This window comes from Vipera ursinii, assembly GCF_947247035.1.
Source record: "Vipera ursinii genome assembly, chromosome: 2".
NCBI lineage: Eukaryota > Metazoa > Chordata > Lepidosauria > Squamata > Viperidae > Vipera > Vipera ursinii.
In genome coordinates, this window is record NC_139513.1 from 137,129,076 (window position 1) to 137,149,895 (window position 20,820).

General features: G+C 41.9%; 1 protein-coding gene across 4 annotated transcripts in view; it reads left to right on the forward strand.

The window, feature by feature from the left end:
* The first annotated feature begins 3,782 nt into the window (after window positions 1-3,782).
* CS (citrate synthase) overlaps window positions 3,783-20,820 on the forward strand; it is a 47,121-nt gene continuing 30,083 nt past the window's right edge. Inside the window, exons 1-3 of one of the 4 annotated variants that reach the window (XM_083351787.1) lie at window positions 3,787-4,063; window positions 5,542-5,781; window positions 19,619-19,666. Coding sequence is in view for 3 of the 4 variants with exons in the window: in XM_083351784.1 (XP_083207910.1) it covers window positions 16,889-17,050; window positions 19,619-19,666 (210 nt within the window). In the remaining variant the exon portion in view is untranslated. Of the gene's footprint in view, window positions 4,070-5,541; window positions 5,782-16,394; window positions 17,051-19,618; window positions 19,667-20,820 lie in introns of those variants that run through there. The other 3 variants (XM_083351785.1, XM_083351786.1, XM_083351784.1) reach the window with 3 other exon arrangements.

Here is a 20,820-nt window from a genome sequence, read left to right on the forward strand (position 1 = left end):
ACATGGGAGCTAAATAACCATTGTTATACAGATTTTTAAAAATTCACATAATACAGTTACCATAAAATGATTTTGTAGAGCTCATATACAGAGCTTAGCCTTAAAATGATTTATTATATTGTGCAAACATGGCCAGCTGTAGTTTATTTAGTAAATAATTGTTAAACTATGGTTCAGTACAATATGAACCAGATTGATGTCTTCCTTATATTTTCAATTTCCATTGGAAAGCAGTGAAACTTGTCAAAAGCAGCAACTGGTTGTATTTTCTGCCTTTATTTAAACATTTTTTTCATTAGGCAGAAAATGATCAGGTAATTTGCATTTTCAATTATTTACCAAAGGCAAGAAAAGCAATGAGACGTCAGGGTGTGCTCAAAGTTAAGACCAGCACATTGAATTGTGCTCAGAAGCAGACTGGCAACTAAGTGTAGATAAAATGACACTGGGATTCTCAAAGCAGAATGCATATCGCTGGACTGTAGTATAGGTTGCTCCATTCTAAATTAACAAAAATTGCCAAGCATTTTTCAAAGGCTAGTCTCCTGAAAGAGAAATTACCACTGAGTTATCTCTACTTCTATAGTTGTCATGGCTTCTGTGGACCTTTCTAAAACAGGTACGAAGCTCTGTTAATTTGTGACAATCTGAAAAAAAAGCACCAAGTGATCTTGGAAATACTGAGAGTATGTTTCTATAAGGAACAACCTTCATTCTCAGGGTCAAATTTGTGTGCATTGTACCTTCATGTAAAAAAAATGTTAAACATTTACATCCCAAAATGGTTGTCTTGCTAAGATGCTGTTTTCCCTTTTCCACTTGCAGTGCATAGAAATTTACATATATTTCTATATAGAAGAGGGATGTCTATATCTTGAATTACCCAGGGAGAAAAAAATCTCTTGAATTTAGGAATGCTAAATGACATTTCCCCTTCATGGATTACTGCCTTGTCATGGCGAAGGGGCTTGTGTAATTCAGTGAAGCTATGAGCTATGCCGTGCAGGGCCACCCAAGACGGACAGGTCATAGCAGAGAGTACTGACAAAATGTGATCCACTGGAGAAGGAAATGGCAACCCACACCAGTATCTTTGCCATGAAAACCCCATGGATACTACCAAAAGGCAAAAACATGATGCTGGAAGATGAGCCCCTCAGGTCGGAAGGCCTCCAATAAACTTAACATTAAGAAAACCAAGATCATGGCATCTGGCCCTCTCAATTCCTGGCAAATAGATGGGGAAGAAATGGAAGTAGTGACAGATTTTGTTTTCCTGGGCTCCAAGATCACCACAGATGGGGATTGCAGCCAAGAAATTAAAAGACGCTTGCTCCTGGGGAGGAAAACCATGGCAAATCTAGACAGCACACTAAAAAGCAGAGACATCACCCTGCCAACAAAAGTGCGTATAGTCAAGGCTGTGGTCTTCCCAGTTGCAATGTATGGCTGTAAAAGTTGGACCATAAGAAAGGCTGAGCGCCAAAGAATTCAGGCCTTTGAACTATGGTGCTGGAGAAGACTCCTGCGAGTCCCTTGGACTGCAAGGCGATCAAACCAATCAGTCCTAGAGGAGATCAACCCTGACTGCTCTTTAGAAAGCCAGATCCTGAAGTTGAAACTCAAATACTTTGGCCACCTAATGAGAAGGAAGGACTCACTGGAGAAGAGCTTAATGCTGGGAAAGATTGAGGGCAAGAGAAGAAAGGAACGACAGAGAATGAGGTGGCTGGATGGAGTCACTGAAGCAGTAGACGTGAGCTTAAATGGACTCCAGAAGATGGTAGAGGACAGGAAGGCCTGGAGGAACATTGTCCATGGGGTTGCTATGGGTCGGACACGACTTTGCAGCTAACAATGACAGTTCAATTTGAGGACTCTGCGCTGTCATCTATCTGCTGTGAAAGAATACAGGCTAAGGGCAGAATGTGTATTTGGAACTTTGCAGATTTCAGGATGGTATGCAATAGGTAAGGCACTCAGCCAAATGGAGCAAGAGGCATAAACCAACCCACCAGTTAAGGAAAGGCCTTTGTCCTGCAATATCTCTTGCCTTATCACTCTTCCCACACTCTTCCGATCTGCAATATGTCAATACTAGCACAGTGCTGAGTGATGTTCAACTACAGTACTGCATTGAAAGGAGGCATACTGCCGATTGAGGCCTTTGTACAAAGCTGAAGGCATGGCATTTGTAAATTGCTTCAAGGAGAGTTGGGCTTTTCCTGTACTTTTGCTTGAGTCAAACTAAATGAATTGTAACTAAATGAATTGATTTAATTGTACTTGTGACTGGAAAATTTGAGCATGTTTGCTCGAGGTGAAACTGTCCTGTGGCACATAATTCTTCCACCTTGCAATTGCTTTCCATTTGCTTTGTAAAGTAAGTATATCCTTAAAAACTATCCCAATTTATACATTGCATTAAGCTATGTATCAGTCTGGCTGGATTAACAATTGTACAAAACCAGTAATGAGCAAATTATTAAAAAGTTATGTTGACTTCTGAGGAGCACAAGATATTGCTAAGCACATTTGATTTGTGCTTAGATTGTAAGCTGCCCTGAGTCTTCGGAGAAGGGCGGGATATAAATGGGATTAAAATAAAATAAAATAAACGTGTGCATTGTCACCTGGTAGATGTGCTTGAGCATGGGACCAAGGTCACGAATATTTTTATTCCTGTTTTAATCACAGGGGGAAAATGGCCTTTTTTGCTGAGTAATTTTAACATTATGACTTGGTAATTCTCTGGAGACTGCATACCTATTACCCCTGGCTAAACAGAGCTGATACGGTACATAAAAGAGGGCGCAAACCTCACACTAGCGACCAATGGTGGCGTTACCTAGTCGGACAATGACACCTTTGCAAGCAAACCAGCACCCTCAGAAACCACAAGGACGCCACAGTTCAATCCTGAGACATATATATATATATATATATATATATATATATATATATATATATATATATATATATATATATATATATATATATATATATATATATATATATATATAATATGGGGGACGCGGTGGCTCAGTGGGTTAAGACACTGAGCTTGTCGATCAGAAGGTCGGCAGTTTGGCGGGTCGAATCCCGAGTGCCGCGTAGCAGAGTGAGCGCCTGTTACTCGTCCCAGCTTCTGCCAACCTAGCAGTTTGAAAGCACGTAAAAATGCAAGTAGAAAAATAGGGACCACTACGGTGGGAAGGTAACAGCGTTCCGTGCGCCTTTGGCGTCCAGTCATGCCGGCCACATGACCACGGAGACGTCCTCGGACAAGCGCTGGCTCTTCGGCTTTGAAACGGAGATGAGCACCGGCCCCTAGAGTCGGAAACGACTAGCACGCATGTGCGGGGGAACCTTTACCTTTACCTTATATATAATATATATATAATATATATATGTGTGTGTGTGTGTGTGTGTGTGTATGTATGTGTGTGTGTGTGTATATGTGTATATGTATGTATATGTATGTATATATATGTATATATATATATATATATATAAACTTTTATTGAGAGCAGAACTGCTTCCCACCCTCGCAAAACGGGAAGCCGAGGCTCGGTAAAGCAAGGCCGACAAGCGGAAACACGCTCGGCGCGTTAGGGCGCCTTCTCCGATGCCTAGACGGGACGCCTCGCTCAACGTTCGAGCCCGCCCTTCCCGCCCCCTCCGCGCGCAGCAAGGCCTGCCCATCACAGCCTCGCAACCAACCGTAGTGCTCCCTCCCCCTCCCCGCCGCCGCCGCAAAAGAGGCGCGACTCTGGTTAATGCCGCTTTGGGCCTTCTCCCAGCCTCGCTCCGCCCTGACGTTGCCAGAACCCAGCCCGGCTCGACCAGCTCGTCTTCTCCCTTGCCCCCCCACTCCTCCTCCTCCTCCTCCCTCCCCCGGCTCTTCGCTGCCTGCTTTTTCTGCCCGCCTCCCAAGACTCTTCCCCTCGCGAGGGCGGCGGCTTCTGCTTTCCCTTTCGCCGCCACGCCAGTTTGGTCGCTGCTCGCCATGACCTTGTTGACTGCCGGTAGCAGGGCGGCCGCGCGCCTCTTGGGAGCCAAGGTGAAGGTGGTTTTTTTTCCCCCTCCCCCTCCTCCCTCCGTTCGGCTCCTTCCCTTTTTCGGGGGTGGGTGGGTGGGTGGGGGGGGGTGTCTATTCTTGCGAGCGCCATGACCGCTTATTGCCGTGACTTGGGCTCGGCTCGGGAAGGGGGAAAGAGGAGAAAAAAGGGGCTGCGAGTCTTGTCACCGCAGGGCGGTCTCTCTCTCTCGTGTCCGCCTGGGAAGTTCTCGGCGATTCCCTTCCCACGTCAGCTTGCAGAGCAGCCGAAGTGCGGTTTGGGCAGGGTGTTTCCCTTCGCACGCAAACCCCCCCCCCCGCACCCCCTTTTTGGTCGTGCGGAGGCTTGGCGCGGAGAGTTCCTCGGGTTGAGATGGGGGGGTGTCTTCCCCATCTCCGCGCGCTCTCCGGCAGCTGCGAGCTTCGCTCTCGCTCTTGAGCAGGGGTCTTCAAACTTGGCCCTTTTATGACTTGTGGACTTCAACTCCCAGGATTCCTCAGCCAGCTTTGCTGGCTGAGGAATTCTGGGAGTTGAAGTCCACAAGTCATAAAAGGGCCAAGTTTGAAGACCCCTGCGTCTTGAGTCTCCTTTCTTGTCCCGCTGTCGCAAAGAGATGATTATGCGGTTGTCAGGGTGGGGTGGCTTAGGAAACGGGAGGGGGGTTGGTAGTTGGGAGATCTGGGCTCGCTAAAGAAAACAAAACGCGAACAAAGCAAGCAAACGTCGTAAGGTAGCCCCTTTCTCTCCCCCCCCACCCCAGCCCCGCTTCCTTCCAATACCGCGAAGTTTGACCACCTTGGCCTTTATGGTATTCTTTTAGGCCAGGAGTCTTCAAACTTGGCCCTTTTATGACTCGTGGACTTCAACTCCCAGAATTCCTCAGCCAGCGTGTCTGGCTGAGGAATTCTGGAAATTGAAGTCCATGAGTCATAAAAGGGCCAAGTTTGAAGACCCCTGGTTTAGGCCTTGGCGGGATGGCTCACGCTTTTTTCCCCCGTTCACGTGACCTCTGAAGGGGAAGCTCTTGGATTTCTTGTCACGTTCAATCTGCGTATAATATACTCGAATACAATTTTAAATTGGTATTTAGGGGAAAGGTGCATGCTGGGCATTCGGTTCCTTTGGAAGGCATGAAACTGATACGGCTAGCTAGACCGAGCTGGTGGAAAGACAGCTTGGAAAAATATGTCTTATTTCCCCTCCCCCCCCCCCCTTTCGGATCTAATCTATATTAAATAATCTGATAATTTGCAGAAACTGTCCATTGGCAGATTGCTTAAAAGGCAGTGAAGTCCACTGTTAAAGTGAGCTTTTTCTTTGTCAGTTTGCTAGGGAGGGCCACAAACACCCCCCCCCAAAAAAATGCTTGAACCATAAAACAAAGGATTTCATCCCCCAAATTATTTTGGCCTGTTTTGGACTGAGTGTAGTTTGGTAGAAACAAAAGCTGAAATGTTTTTACTGTTCTTTGTTTCAATAGAATAAACACCTGAAACACTTCCTGAAGTTCTGTCTGTGGAAAGCAGTAGGATTCAGATTAAGCATTTGGGACTATCAAAATCTGGATGACCATTAAATAGCAGCAAAGAAAACCACACAATTATAGGAGCTGAAAGTGTATGATCTGGAAAAAAAAACACCTGAAACATGCTTATTTTGTACATAAACCATTTGAAACTAGCTGTTCCTTGTACAACTATTACTATTACATCTGAAGAGGGTTAGGCCTGTGCTTTTTCATTTATATAGTTTGGAGTACTAGTCTCTTAAAGTCAACCTCTTAATGTCTGATTATTTATTGTTGATTTTCTAATGTGGCAGTGGTAATGAAATACATTGAAGGGGCCAAGTAATTAACAATTTTTGGTGCAAACTTGCAATTTTAAAGCTATTGAATATATTGGAATACTCAATTATATCTTAACATAGTATATTAGATAATGTTTATGGGAACATGTTCATGAAGATGGCAATTTCCCTTTTTGAACATTTTTTTATAATGTTCTCTCTTGGCTTACAATCCCATTATCTGACTTTTACAGAAAGTTCAATGGCCTGTTTGCTCTTGTCATGCCAGGGAGTCTGCCCATGATCTGTTTGTAAGGCAAACAGATTCTCTTTTTTTAAATCTGGCCTCCAGACCTACTAAGTTCCCTAGCAAATAGATTCAAATGCTGATCCCAGGGCACTTATTTTTAGATTTATTTACCATTCCTGGTTTCCCCCGCCCTGTTGCTGTATTCAGCATTTTTCCCCCAAAAGTTTAATCTGAGCCAATTCTGGGTAGAACACTAATGTGGTACTTTCAATGCACAAGAAACTTGGATAGTGAACACTAGGATGAAAGCCAGATAAACTGCAATTGTAATGGCCTGCATAAACTGCTGATTTTTATGTTCTTAATCCCTTTTTACTTTTGACTGCTGTTTTTTCTGTTTTAGTTGTTTTTATATTTGTGTATTCTATTATCTTCTGAGTAATTGCATTTCCACTACTTTTCAGTTTATTAGATGGAAGTTGGAAGTAGTATTTTCTAGGAATAGGATATGTAACATGTTCTTGGGATTAGGGATTTCTATGAACACATGATTCTCTCTCCTATGTTAGTTTTTGTAAGTGGCAGCAGGTATTCCAGTTCCAGGAGCAAGAAGCGTTATTAATAGTTTGAAGTTTAAACTAAGCAGGATTTATCATACACATTTTTCCAGAACCTATGATACTTTGATAAATGCTTTCTTTGGAAATGTTCTTCCACCCTGCAACATGTATCCTGTGGGGGCAATATGCTTTAGGGAATGTATTCCCTTTGTCCTACAGGTTCCCTCGTTTTCTGTGTGTATGTTGGGATATGGAATATGCTTAAGAGCAAATGGGAGGTTGACAAGAAAAGGAAGGATAGACTTGCACTACTAGAGTGTAGCCTAATGGCTCCTATATTTATATGCCCACAGATATTGTCTTGCTAGTTATTTAGAAGTGCTTGTAAATGATAAATATCTCTGTGGGTGGGATGTAACTGGAATGACAGCGGTGTGTGTGTGTGTGTTAATGCGTTAGTTTCATTGTTAGGGAAACACATGTATTGGGAATAGTTTATTTATTTATTTATTTATTTATTTATTTATTTGTTTTTATAAACCGCCCTTCTCCCGAGGGACTCGGGGCGGTGTACAGAGTAAGATAGGCAACATAATGAAACAGTATTGAAAAACGATAATCAAAACAAAACCAAACTGGGACCCCAATTAGAGCTATCAGAGCTATCAGGCCAGGCCGGACTGCTGGAATAGGTAAGTCTTTAAGTCGCGCCGGAAGGTGCGGAGGTCGGGGGCCATCCGGATTTCAGTTGGTAAGCAGTTCCAGAGGGCTGGCGCACCCACTGAGAATGCCCTCCCCCTGGGGGCCACCAGCCGACATTCCTTGAGCGGTGGCACCCTGAGGAGGCCCTCTCTGTGGGAGCGCACAGGGCGGTGGGGTGTTGACATTGGCAGAAGGTGCTCCCGTAGGTAGTCCGGACCCAATAGTTATATGTTATAGTTATATGTTATAGTTATATGTTCAGGAAAATGGTGAACCCAGTGACTGGGTTCATGATTTTAAGTCTGATATATTCTATGTAAAGTGTGAAGCTTTAAGGTTGGAAGTATGAATCCCTGATGCTTAAGAGTTTGGGGAGAGCTGTAATTATGTGTGGGCTATTGTTGTGCAATTAGATGCAAACATGATTTACTTGCCTATCCTACTATAATCAGGGGAGCAGCTGTCTGCCCACTTTGTATGCACAGAGAAGTTACTTTGATTAGAAACTTAGCTTTGCCCTAAATTTCTGTTAAAAGCATGTTGGATATTTTTTAACATCACAGTCAGACATTGTGTTCTGAAAACAAAGATGTGAGATTGTATTCTGTTTCTGCAGTTATAGATATAATTGTGTATTAAATGAGGAAAAGAGGGGTAGGTAACTAAAGGTAAAAGGAGGAAGGAAGTCCTAAATGTCAGTGAAGTAAAAACTATTAATTAGGCCTAGGCCATTTTGAATGGACCCCTTTTCCAAGAGCTTTATATAGAACAATGATAGAGGGGAGAGGGAGGGAGGGAGGGAGGTAAATATGCTTGTTATACAAGTAGGCCCAATCCAGAAACATTTATTTGCTGTTTGGCTGGAATGACTTAAACAACATTAAAAAGCATTATAGAAGCATTAAAATGTATAGTTTGTTCGGTATTACCTAAACTTTGAAAAAGACATGTGATCGAAGAATGAATTAATACGTATCCAAAAATAAAAGTAAAAATTACAAATTTTTCACTCACTAGTCATTTGAGGTTTGTTATATGTTTAGCCAGTTAATATATATCGCTTGCTTTAATTCCCAAAATGTAAAAAGGACTTTTTGATCTCAGTTTATACCTGCACATACAGTATATGCTTATGCTGACAAAACATCCACTTGTTGGAATGGATGAATAAAACAAATTCAGCTTTACTTTCTTTATAACATTTATTTGAAGTTAGGAACATATATTGATAGTCCTAAGAAGTAAATTTTAATACTTGTTGATTCTTGAATTAACGAAATTCTGATTTCCCAAGTTTAGTTTTTGTTGCATTTAAAATAACCCCCCCCCCCAAAAAAAAACCCACTAAAAGCAAATAACACTACACGTATGTTTTCTTATAAATAAATGTAGTAAACATATTTGACAATCCTATTGTGTCAACTTTAAATAAGGAAAGGTGCTTGATTATATCTTGTGTAAGAGACTGTCCCAGCTGTTTAGACAATAGCTTTGCTGCACTGGGCAGGTTGTTTCAACAGCTTCACTTTGTGTTGTCATATTAGTCTTGATCCATACTGTCATTGGGGCCACTTTTACTCCTCTTCTTGGATACAGTTGAAAGCTGTGAAGAGAAAAGGACGAACAATTGGCATTGCCGTACCTTGGTTTGAATTGGTATCCTCTCAGTGAAAAGAACGAGAAGAGCCAGAGGTTCTTGCTTAACCAGCTGGGGAGGTTTCTCCCCTCAGTGAATTAAAAGCCATGCTCAGATACATTGGTAAGATTGCATCATGCAGGTGCTGATAACCAGGTTAAAACGACACGCAGGCACTTGGCTGGCCTTGTCTCACCTTAATTGCACTCATGATTGAATGATGTATAGTTTGTTTGCTCATGGTGCTAAATATTGAAGGTTGTATGGTTATTGGCATTTATTATGACAGTGACCTCTAAATAATGAGAGGATCTGAAAATGGGAATAGTATTCTATTTTTCTATAGATGTACCTTCAGTGTCAACCTTAGGAAGCCAAGCAGATCAAGCCTGATGGTCTTTAATTAGCTAGATTTGGGAGAAATAAAACTGCGGTTGCTTGTCTCCGTTTGAGGGTCTCAGCCTATCCTCTCTTCTGCTACCTGAATAGATTTAGGTAAGGATTCCATAAACACTTGACAAATAAAAAGTTGTCTTCTGCAGAAAGAAAATACTGGCCTGGATGGGGCTCTTTACCTATTATCCGTAACCCTATTTAAAAGGACAGAAAATGTGATGACTTGATTTTCTATCTTTTTTTACATGTGCAGGGTAATGTATATGTTAATATAGAGTACGGGTGTCAAACTCGATCATGACACACGATGAATTGTGATTTATTGTGACATTTTTTGCCTTTGTGGAGCCGGGGTGGGCGTGGCCCGTGCGTGATGCATCTGGCCCGTGGGCCGCCAGTTTGACACACCTGATACAGAGTATATGTGGTCTGTTAGCTTATCTTCCCTTCCAGACCTAGAAAATGGAACCTGTAAGGCTACTTTAACCAATGAATGCCTTTCTCCTCTGCATAGCCTATTAAAAAGCTAAATCCATGGGAAGGATTGGTTTGGAATTTGGAAATGCTTTTTTTACACATATGTGTTGGTGTTTGTTGATGTATAATGACTGAAGTATAGAGTAAGTTTTAGGCTTATATATGTGCACATGGGTAAGTATGCGCTGATACCATGAAATGCAGAATCTGAACACAGGTTAGTTTCTTGGTCTCTCTGAAGCTCTGAGAAGTACATATGAGCATGTGGCAAGTGTTGGCTGAAACCTACAGACCAAACCAGGCTTCTGGTTTGTTTGTTTACTTCTCAGCCTAACCTGTTGCCCTGGGATTTTCTAGTTGTTTCACATCTAAGCACTAACCAGGTCCAGTCCTGCTTGACGTATGCCAAAGAGAATGAGGTCAACTAAATGCTGCTACCTTTTGTAACCATTTTGTGAAACAACAGTGGAGGGAATGAAACCCAGATTTCTTCTGATAGGTCTATCATTGCAAGTAGCTCAGCTAATCTGTGCTTTGTGGAAATTAGGGCAGATTGTGTTCAGGATATAGTAATTACCTGTATAAATGAAAGATGTTATTATTCCTTGGTTAGAGATTGCCTTGCATAATGACCATTTGCAGTTACAGCAGTGATGAAAAGGTAACTTTATGATTAGATCTTGCATTTACGACCTTCACAGGTCTGAAAAGCAAAGGAAGGTTGCAGTACAGTAAACTTTATCATTGCTTGTTTACCAGGGGATCTCTGAACATGTTAATGGTTGTTTAATAAAGAACATTTCTGTGATAGGTACGAAGAGAGTTCCAAGTTTTGACAACCTACTTAGTTTCTAGCATGGACATAGAATGTGTTTTCTCTCTCTCTCTCTCTTTTCTGTTAAGCTTTTTCTTTAGTTTCTTTGATTTTTATTTAAAAGTTCCTTGAATTAAGCTCGACTATGTGGGCATAAGCTTGCGGTTTTCTTTGCCAACAAGACAAAAGTGATTTCTGGATGTTATCTTTCAGGATGCTTGTTTTACACTTCCCACTGTAGCTTGCAGTCCTAAAAGTCCCTGGTGGTCTCTCACCCTAATAATAAACAAGCTTGGTTATACTGAGCTAAATGTAGGTAAGACCTACTACTGTGTTTACCCCAAAATAAAGTAAGATATTCCCTGAAAATAAGATCTAATGGGTCTTTTGGTCTAAAAAAAAAAAGACCCAGTCTTATTTTCATGGAAACACGGGAGGTGCAACCATTGATTGTCAGTGCTTAAGTACTAGTTTGCTGTGTTCAAATGCAGGTTTAATAGTGCAGTTATTGAAATAAGCCAGTTGAGCCCTAGCTGGTCTGACAACAGATTTATCCATTAAACTTACCTTCTCAAAGAAGTAAACAAAAGATAACTTAAAGCTGTATTGATATAGGTGGCAAAATAATTAATAAACAAATGTTTAGTGACATGGGCTCACCATTGAAGTGTGTTTAGACTTTTTTTTCCATTTTCCTTTTGTGCATTCTGCATACATGAAGGCCTGCAGAGCATGAAAAAAGGCTTTGGATTTTAAAAGGACCGTCCAACTAGCAAATTCAACATTTAGGAAACTACGGCTTTGAGGTGCCATAAAAGATAAACTTTATTGAATACACATCTCGGTACTGAGAAAGCAAAATCAACTCTTAACTTTCCCACGCGAAAATCTAGTTAGTTAACAGTAGCATTCCATAACCCCCCACCCTCCCAAGTGTTCACATGGCCTAATCACATTTCTTTGCTTTGTTGTGGTCCACTTCCCCGTCAGACACCTGCTTTTGTGACCTTGGTTCTCATGGTCCATAGAGGGCTTTTTAAAAATCCCATTTCTCCCAAGCTTCCCTTCCTCCCTATTTCTATGGCAAGTCGAGTAGCGACAGAGGTTAGCAAGCATCTTAGCAATTTAATCTTGGCAACCCTACTGTAATATAGGACACGTTATACAAGGATGCTTAAGGTAAAGGTAAAGATTCCCCCGCACATACGTGCTAGTCGTTTCAGACTCTAGGGGCCGGTGCTCATCTCCGTTTCAAAGCCGAAGAGCCAGCGCTTGTCCGAGGACGTCTCTGTGGTCATGTGGCCGGCATGACTAGACGCCAAAGGCGCACGGAACGCTGTTACCTTCCCACCGTAGTGGTCCCTATTTTTCTACTTGCGTTTTTACGTGCTTTAGAACTGCTAGGTTGGCAGAAGCTGGGACGAGTAACAGGTGCTCACTCTGCTACGCGGCACTCGGGATTCGACCCGCCAAACTGCCGACCTTCTGATCGACAAGCTCAGCGTCCTAACCCACTGAGCCACCGCATCCCTACAAGGATGCTTACTGAAACCATATTGTTTCTGTACTTTTTGCCCATGAAGTAAAAGTTGGTTTGATATTAAACATCAAATCTGGTCAACACGGAAATAGAGATCATGTAATCTAGTCTACTTATCCTCAACCTTATAAATTCATGATAATTGGGGCTGCAACTCCTAAAATTCCCAGCTGCCACGCAAGTTGCTAGTTTGCAGGAAAGCTAATACAGTCAGTTCAAATTCCTGACTTCCTTACTAGGTAAGCCTACTGCTACGGATTACACAAAATCCTATAATAATTATTGTGGTGAACATTTACATCACACAGAACTTTGATTTCATAGATGTTCCTCAGTAACAGGAAAGTTTAATTGAACAAATGAGAACAAGTCGTTCTAGAATTCGCATCAGTGGCTTTGGGGCAGGGTGCTTCTGAACTGTATGAGAAACATGAGAAAGTTAATTAGAAGAGCCCCTTTAAGTAGTGGGTGGGTCCATTGTCTGAAGCATTTTTTTTGTTAAAAAAATCACTGACTGGGTCCTAGGAATTTTTTCCTACTTCAAATGCTTGATACTTTCTGCAGTGGTTTTCAGTATGCAACATTGTGTGCTGTTTTGAGAGGCATATGAAATAGAGTAATGAAGGTGGAAGGAAGCTTGAATCCTGGGAAGCAGGGATAATAGAATCTGTGAATTCTGTATAAAAGCAAAGCATTTTGTGTTGCTAACGTGATTGGTTCATGAAGGACATTTGAAAAAAAATAATAATGGTGGGAGTGCATGTAGGCTTTCTAGAGTTTTGGAGGTTCCTGGCAAGAAAAGCTTGCCAGAAAACCACCAACCCTCCACACTTCCATTGCTTTTGTTTCTGTTAGCAAATTATATCATTTAGATTGCTTGTTAGTCTATTAAATACAATTTCAGTGTAACATACGTAGCTCGGAATTGAACTGTGGAGTCCTTGGTGCTCCCTGAGCACGGTTACGTATTTGCTTGCAGTTTTTTTCATTACCCAACTTAGGTAATATCAGTGCTACTGAGTGTGGGGCTTGTCCCTTTTTTATACAGTAGCTTGTCCCGCCAGTGTTGGTGGGGGTGTGATTTCCTCCATGGTAGTTCCTTGATTAAGATACTTCCTGCTTGATTGTTTGGTGTTAATCTGCTTTTTGGTTGCTGAAGGAGATATATTCTGATTTTTTCGTTTCTTCTTTAGCTTAGCTTTTTCACTGTCTCTTTTGAGATTTTTGAGTCCCTCCCCCCCCTTTTTTTTAAGACTCTGTTGTCTCTTGTGTTCTCTGAGTTTGGTCATTTGCTCACAGATATTTTATTATTACTCAACTACTGTAGGTAATGTCATCAGTTCCTAGTAGGGTAATGAAAGCAAACAACCAAACTCACAGAGCACCAAGAACCGCACAGTTTGAGCATAAGCCATACATATTCCCTTTCACTGGAACAACCAACATATGTGTCAGCATAACATAGTTAGGGATTGTCATTCCCATGCTTCCCTGAATCTTAGAAGCTTATTTATGTTGCCATCCCAAATGCTTTTCTGACTTTCTTCTGCCCTGGATCAGATAAAGTAATGAGAGGCATTGTAGATCTGAGAAACCTAGACATTCCACAGAGCATGCTAAGCTAAAACCAAACAGAATCAATCAAAATACAAATAGTCTTCAAGTTACAACCACAAAGGAGCCCAGAATTGCAGTCATAAGTGGAGGTATCACATGGTCGGATTTGATTTTATGACCATTTTTATGATCGTTATAAATGAGTGGCTGTGGTCATTAAACAATTCACATGATGGTTAAGCAAATTTCTTCTCCTGAATGGGCACTTTTGCTGGAAACTGGCAAAAATTTCACAAATTGCAACCATATGACCATGGAATGCTGCAGCTGTTGCCAAGCACCCAAAATACATTCATAAATGTGGGAGGGTGACAAGTCATAACTTCGAGGATGAATTCTAAGAAGCTTTTTATAAGTTCATCATAACTTTGAACGGTCGAGGACTACCTATATAGAACATTATGTGGTCTTAACCGTTGAGTCTTTTAAGTCAGGGGTCCCCAACCTTGGCAACTTTAAGACCTGTGTACTTCAACTCCCAGAATTCCCCAGCCAGCCATGGTAGCTGGGGAATTCCGGGAGTTGAAGTCCGCAGGTCTTAAAACAGGGGTCCCCAACCTTGGCAACTTGTAAGTCATCATTTTTAGTTAATCCTAGTGAAATATATGAATGCAGACATTGTGGCTTCTTCAACAAGTTAAAGTGAAGCAAACTTGATAGCTTGCGGGATTTTCCGTTGAACTTCAACTTTGCTAGTGACATAAGTGTGTGAGACTTCATAGCAGAGTTTAGCAGGACATTTAATATGGGTGTATATGTTATCAGTTGTTGCTACTGTATACAAACTGTAAGTTTATACTTGTATTAAACTTGAGAATAATGATTAATAATTGACTTAGCCAAAGGTGTACTGTGTAGTACTGCATTCATATTTAGTTTGTTTACCATATTTGTGAGCTGGAAGCCAGCAGATAACACCGACAACATGTTTTGAACCTTATGAGCTTTATTCTGATAAATTTTGTAACAAGGAATGTATTTTTTTTCCTTAACAGAAAGTACAGACAGAAGATTTCTTTTAATTTTGATTTGTTTTTTAACTGCTGCAACCAGCTGCAGAAATTGTATTCTACTACTACAAAATATGAGCGAGGCAATAAGTGGAAAGAAAAAAAAGGGGATGTTAGAAAGAAGAGCAGTACAAATATTGAAGTAGTTAGAAATATGTTTTTAATGTGCCAAAATTATAGCTTTTTAACTGGTTCATAGCTTTCTTTTGTCTTGAACGTAAGTAGGTTACATTCAATCCAAAGAAATATAGATTTACAGAGAATAATTGCACATCTAGATTTTTGGTAAACAAGACTTTTGGTTCATCAAGGAGACAGTGAGGTTCATCAGGTTATGAGCTCCATGTTGCTTCTTAATACCTTCATTGAGTCTTGAAAAAACAAAAAAAGCATCTCTAAGTTGCTGTTAAATCTTTACTAGCTCACCTGTCCAGATATCTGCAGAAATAACTCACCTCTCAAAATAATAAAAACAAATAGAATTTTCCCTAGATCTGACTACATTCCAAAGCCTTTAGGATTTTGTAAATATTAATTTGAAACACTGAATATGCAAACTCAAAATCTGCAAAATGCTAGTGTAGACTTAGAATGACAAAATATAGCCCTGGAGGCAGATATAAATTATTTTTATATTCCATACTAAACAGTTAAATACTATGACGGGATAATTGCAGCTGTACTGTTCCTGCTCTTCCCAATAATGTATTTAGAACAGCCAGTGCTAGTTAGGAATACAGGTAGTCCTCAGGTTACGATCATTCAGCGACCATTAGAAATTATGGCAACACTGAATGAAGAGACCCTGAAGTTATGGCTGTTACAGCACCCCCAGGGTCATGTGATCAAAATTTGGGCACTTGGCAACCCGCCTGCACTTAAGACCACAGGGACGCTTCTACTCTTCATGCCCTCCCTTTCTCCACCCATTTATGCTCATTTGACCCCTTCCGGTATAGAACCCCTGCTGCCCTAGCACTGACCGTTGTCTTCTTGCTCCGCTACTGACCAAGCATGCCTGACCTGGCCCTTGAGACTTTTCTTTCCTAGGCTCTGCATGATGGTTTCCTTGTGAGAGCTGGGGAAGATGGCTTCACATAGAGCGTAAGCAAGAAGATGATGAATGTCAGCGGGTGGGGGGCAGAGCACAGGGCAGCAGGGGCCTCGGGCTGTGGGATGACAAGGGTAACTGCAGCTGGGACTGGGCTGGGGTTTCCAGGGTCACCTGTAGCTTTGCACTGCACTGCTGGGCTGGAGAAGCAGCCCTAGAACCACATGGGTAGGGCGGGCCAGTCCCAACCAGGTGAGACTGTCCCTCAAGTAAAGTGGACCGATGCCATGTAGAGCTTTAAAGGTGATAACCAGCACCTTGAGTTGTACCCGAAAGCAAACCGGCAATCAGTGCAGCTCACCGAGTGGTGGGATTGCCATTGCTAAGTGTTATGGTTAGGTGAAATTGCACTTTATGACTTCAACACTTGGGTAAATTCTGTCCCGATTGTGGTCATAACTCGAGGACTGTCTGTATGAAGATAATCCAGTGCATCAGTAGGATATTTGTTTGAAAAGGAAATTCAAGCCCTTGCTCATAAAAATAATTTGAAATGACCATATTTTGTGTATCATCCAATTAATATTGTTTTTCTACAACTTTCCTTTGGGAGTTGTCCCAAGATATTTCTCTTCAGTCCAGAGTGAAGAAGAAATAAAAGTTGCTTAGATACAGCTCTAGGAACCACACCACTTGTCCTTAAGCCTCTTCCATTTGCTTTAAGTGATGACTAAGATTTCCCCCCCTCTGATCTGCTGTAGGAATAAAACAGCTTTCTGATGCATGATAAAGCTAAGCTACACTGCTGCCTTTTTAATGTTGAACTTTCAGTTTTGGCAGTATAATTGGTTATTTAATAGTCTTAAAACTGAAAGTTGCTATTTTTGGTTACAGCTGGCTTTCTCTGCTTTTTACTTAGTGGAATGATTTTGTGGAAACAGCAATAACATTTTCAGAAAGAGTTTGATGATGCCCCAATATTTTTAATGGGCCTAGCTGTTAGCAGTATTTGTAGTGGGATATTTTTTGCCAGTCAGAGAGGTGTACGTGTGAAGCCAGATTGCTCACTTTCTACGTGGGCTGCCCAAGAACAAAAGCCTCCACGTATGTGCTCTTCAGAAGGCATCAGAAGGAAGGCTGTCGAAGAGGTAAGCAGATAAAAAAGGAGAAGAACAAACATGAGTTCAAGGATGCCGAGAAGTCTCTGCAAGGAAGCTGGAAGTCAGCTGGAAGTAGGCAAGGAATTGTCAGCAGGGTTTGTGAATTTCCTTTTTAAGGGACAAGCATTTTATAATTCGGCTGAGTTCTAGGAAGCACTTACTATTTCTACTTAATGGGGGAGAGCAACTGATTTTGTCAAAAGGTTTTGCAGAGGTTTTAGTTCAATGCATTGGCGCCTCAGATCTAGACGAGAGTATCAATCTGAAGAAATTATATGCAGCATCCTCTTGTTATTAAGGGTCGCAGCTCAGTTCTGGAGCACATATTTTCCATGCAGAAAGTTCAGTCCCTGGCCCCTGTAGGAAAGGCTGTCAGATGCTGTAGTCTTGAAACCTTGAGAGATGCTGACAGGCAAGGCAGACTAGAAAATGTGTGGGGTTGTTTGTGGTTGGCAGCGGCTTCATATGTTCAAAGTCTTTAATTATATCAGCAGAAGAGCCCTCTTGGAAAAGACTTCCACTGTCACCGTGGCTTATTTCTATGCTAGGATTAGATAAAATCAGATCTACTTAAGAAGTAATCAGTTTTAGCAAGTCTCCAATTTGATGGCCTAAGCTTAGTTTCTTACAGATGGTCCTACCAAACTGTATTTTCCTGCAGGCAAATGGTGTTCAGTAACTCCATATATGGTTTTATTCTGTATTTTTAAACAGATGGTTGGTTCATTGCATTAAAGCGTTATGGAGATTGTTTGGTTTGACTCGGGGTGTGGTATGAACCAGGCACTCTGATTCGTAGAGCACTCCGTATTTCATCAAACATATTTGCTACCCGCCCCCTAACAGCTCCAGATAGCTAAATATTATAAAAAACATTTGTCCAAATATTTCTATTCTCGAGATATTTTGATTACAATTCATAGGAAGTCTGGCCATTGGCCATAGTAGATGAGATATGGAGTCCTTGGGCCTCTCTGAGTGTGATTGTTTGCTTGCAGACATTTCATTACCTAACACGGTGATGCCTTCCGTGCTAGAAAGAAGTGGGAATCGCTCTCTACCAAGCTCAGACGGAATCGGGGACTCTACAGTTCAGCCTGAGCTACATATATTCTCCTCTATTTATACCAAAAGGGATGCAGTGGCTCAGTGGGTTAGGACGCTGAGCTTGTCGATCAGAAGATCGGCAGTTTGGCGGGTCGAATCCCGAGTGCCGCGTAACAGAGTGAGCGCCTGTTACTCCTCCCAGCTTCTGCCAACCTAGCATTTGGAAAGCACATAAAAATGCAAGTAGAAAAACAGGGACCACTACGGTGGGAAGGTAACAGCGTTCCGTGCGCCTTTGGCATCTAGTCATACCAGCCACATGACCAGGGAGACGTCCTCGGACAAACGCTGGCTCTTCGGCTTTGAAACGGAGATGAGCACCGGCCCCTAGAGTCGGAAACGACTAGCACGCATGTGCGGGGGGACCTTTACCTTTACCTATTTATACCAAATGAGATTTGTGGGAGTAGTATTCCAAAACATATAAAAGGCACCATATGATAGAGAAATATATGTGTAGGTCGGTGCAAAGTATGGCAGAGAAAATAGGCTAATGATAAGATAGTACCTATTAATTAATGTCGGGCAGTATTTAAAAATTAAGCTTTTTCTAGCTTTATACCTCTTAGTTTTACCCTGTTTTGTAATTAGGATTGTAGGAAACTTGTTCATGCCCCAGATGTGGCATTAAGCTGAATATGAAGATGAGTTTGGATTGCATCTGCTAAGTAGAGATGCAGCATTGTGTGTTATTTCTAGGAACAAGTTAAGAGAGAGAGAGAAAAAAAATTGACAGGAGACTATTAATAAATGTTGAGCCTCCCCTAGATCAGCCCTAAGTTTATTGATTTTCTGGAAGTACGTCAGGTATTTACTGGGGCTAAGCCATGGTGTGAAAATTGTTACAGTACAGTCAGCTTACCTGACACTGGGGATTATGTTAATGCTGCTGTTGCTGCTTAATGGGGTGGCCAGCTGCTGATCTCATTCTTCCTTTCTCTGGATTTCCAGACTAAACATTTTAAGAGAACCCAGTAGTAAACCAAATGCATATTTGGGATTAACAACTAACGGGAATGCTAATATAATAGGGTGTATTATAAAAAAGAAGAGTGGTAAGAATTTAAATCATTGCTCAGCCAGGAAAGATACTCAAGGGGTTCCAAACTGAACTGAATCTGAGTGCTTGAGTGTGGTTACCACTGGCCCATATTAAATTATTAAAGTCAGTGCTATGCATTTCTTCATGTAGCAAGTAAACAGTTACTGGTTTTAATTGTTTGTGACTTTGTTATATGGTGATGCTTATATATTTCAATATTATTGTTGTATGTTGCTGAGAGTTCCTTGATTGTGATGGTTCAGAAATCCAGTATTTTCAAATATTTGTCAAGGAGGGGGACTGTGCTGGAGTTAAGTGAGACAAAGTGTGCTAAAAGTGCATTATAGAGCATGGAGGATTCTTAGTGTAGAAGTAATGTTTAAAATGCTACTTCTTTCTCTTTACAGAATTCATCATGTATCATTTTTGCTGCGAGACATGCAAGTGCTTCTACAGTAAGTTGTTTTTTTTTCCATTTCTTGTAGGATGTACAAAATCTGTTGGTTGACAATTTGAGTCTTGACTATACCGAAGACCAGTCTAGGTTGGTGACTGCATTATTGGTGTGCTTGGTGTCAGTATATATTCTTTTCAAATTCAGTAGTTCCTTCCCATTGTCAATAAATTTCAGGAGATTTATTTATTTATTTATTTATTTATTGAATTTTTATACCGCCCTTCTCCCGAAGGACTCAGGGCGGTGAACAGGGCATATAAATAGAAATACAAAAGTTAAAAAAGATTAAATAATTGCCCAATTAAAACAATCAAAATGTAAAACCCATTAAAACTCTAAGGTTCCCCCATCAGGCCAGGCCAGCTTGTTCGAATAAATGGGTCTTTAACCCACGCCGGAAGGAGCGAAGATCCGGTGCCATCCGGAGCTCAACCGGCAGTTGGTTCCATAAGGCCGGGGCGCCCACAGAGAAGGCCCTCCCCCTGGGGGCCGCCAGTCGACATTCTCTGACCGGTGGCACCCTGAGGAGGCCCTCTCTGTGGGAACGCACAGGGCGGAGGGGAGTCGACGCCGGCAGCAGGTGGTCCCCAAGGTATTCCGGACCCATGCCATGTAAGGACTTAAAAACCATCACCAAGACCTTGAACCGCACCCGGAAGACAACTGGTAACCAATGCAGCTCGCGGAGCAAAGGTGTAACATGGGAGTACCGGGAAACTCCCAAGACAACTCTCGCGGCCGCATTCTGTACCAGTTGGAGCCTCCGAGTGGTCTTCAAGGGAAGCCCCATGTAAAGAGCATTGCAGTAGTCCAGACGAGAGGTCACGAGCGCATGAGTGACCGTACACAGGGCATCCTGGTCTAGATAGGGCCGCAACTGATGCACCAGGCGAACCTGAGCGAAAGCCCCCCTAGTCACGGCTACTATGTGATCTTCTAGAGTAAGCCGTGAATCTAGGAGGACTCCCAAGTTGCGAGCCCTATCCACGGGGGGTAAAAACTCACCCCCCCATAGAAAGAGATGGAACATTTTGAATGTCCCGGGATGCCGGAATGTACAGCCACTCGGTCTTGTTAGGGTTGAGCTGAAGTCTGTTCCTCCCCATCCAGACCCGAACCGCCTCCAGGCAACGGGACATCACATCGAGGGCA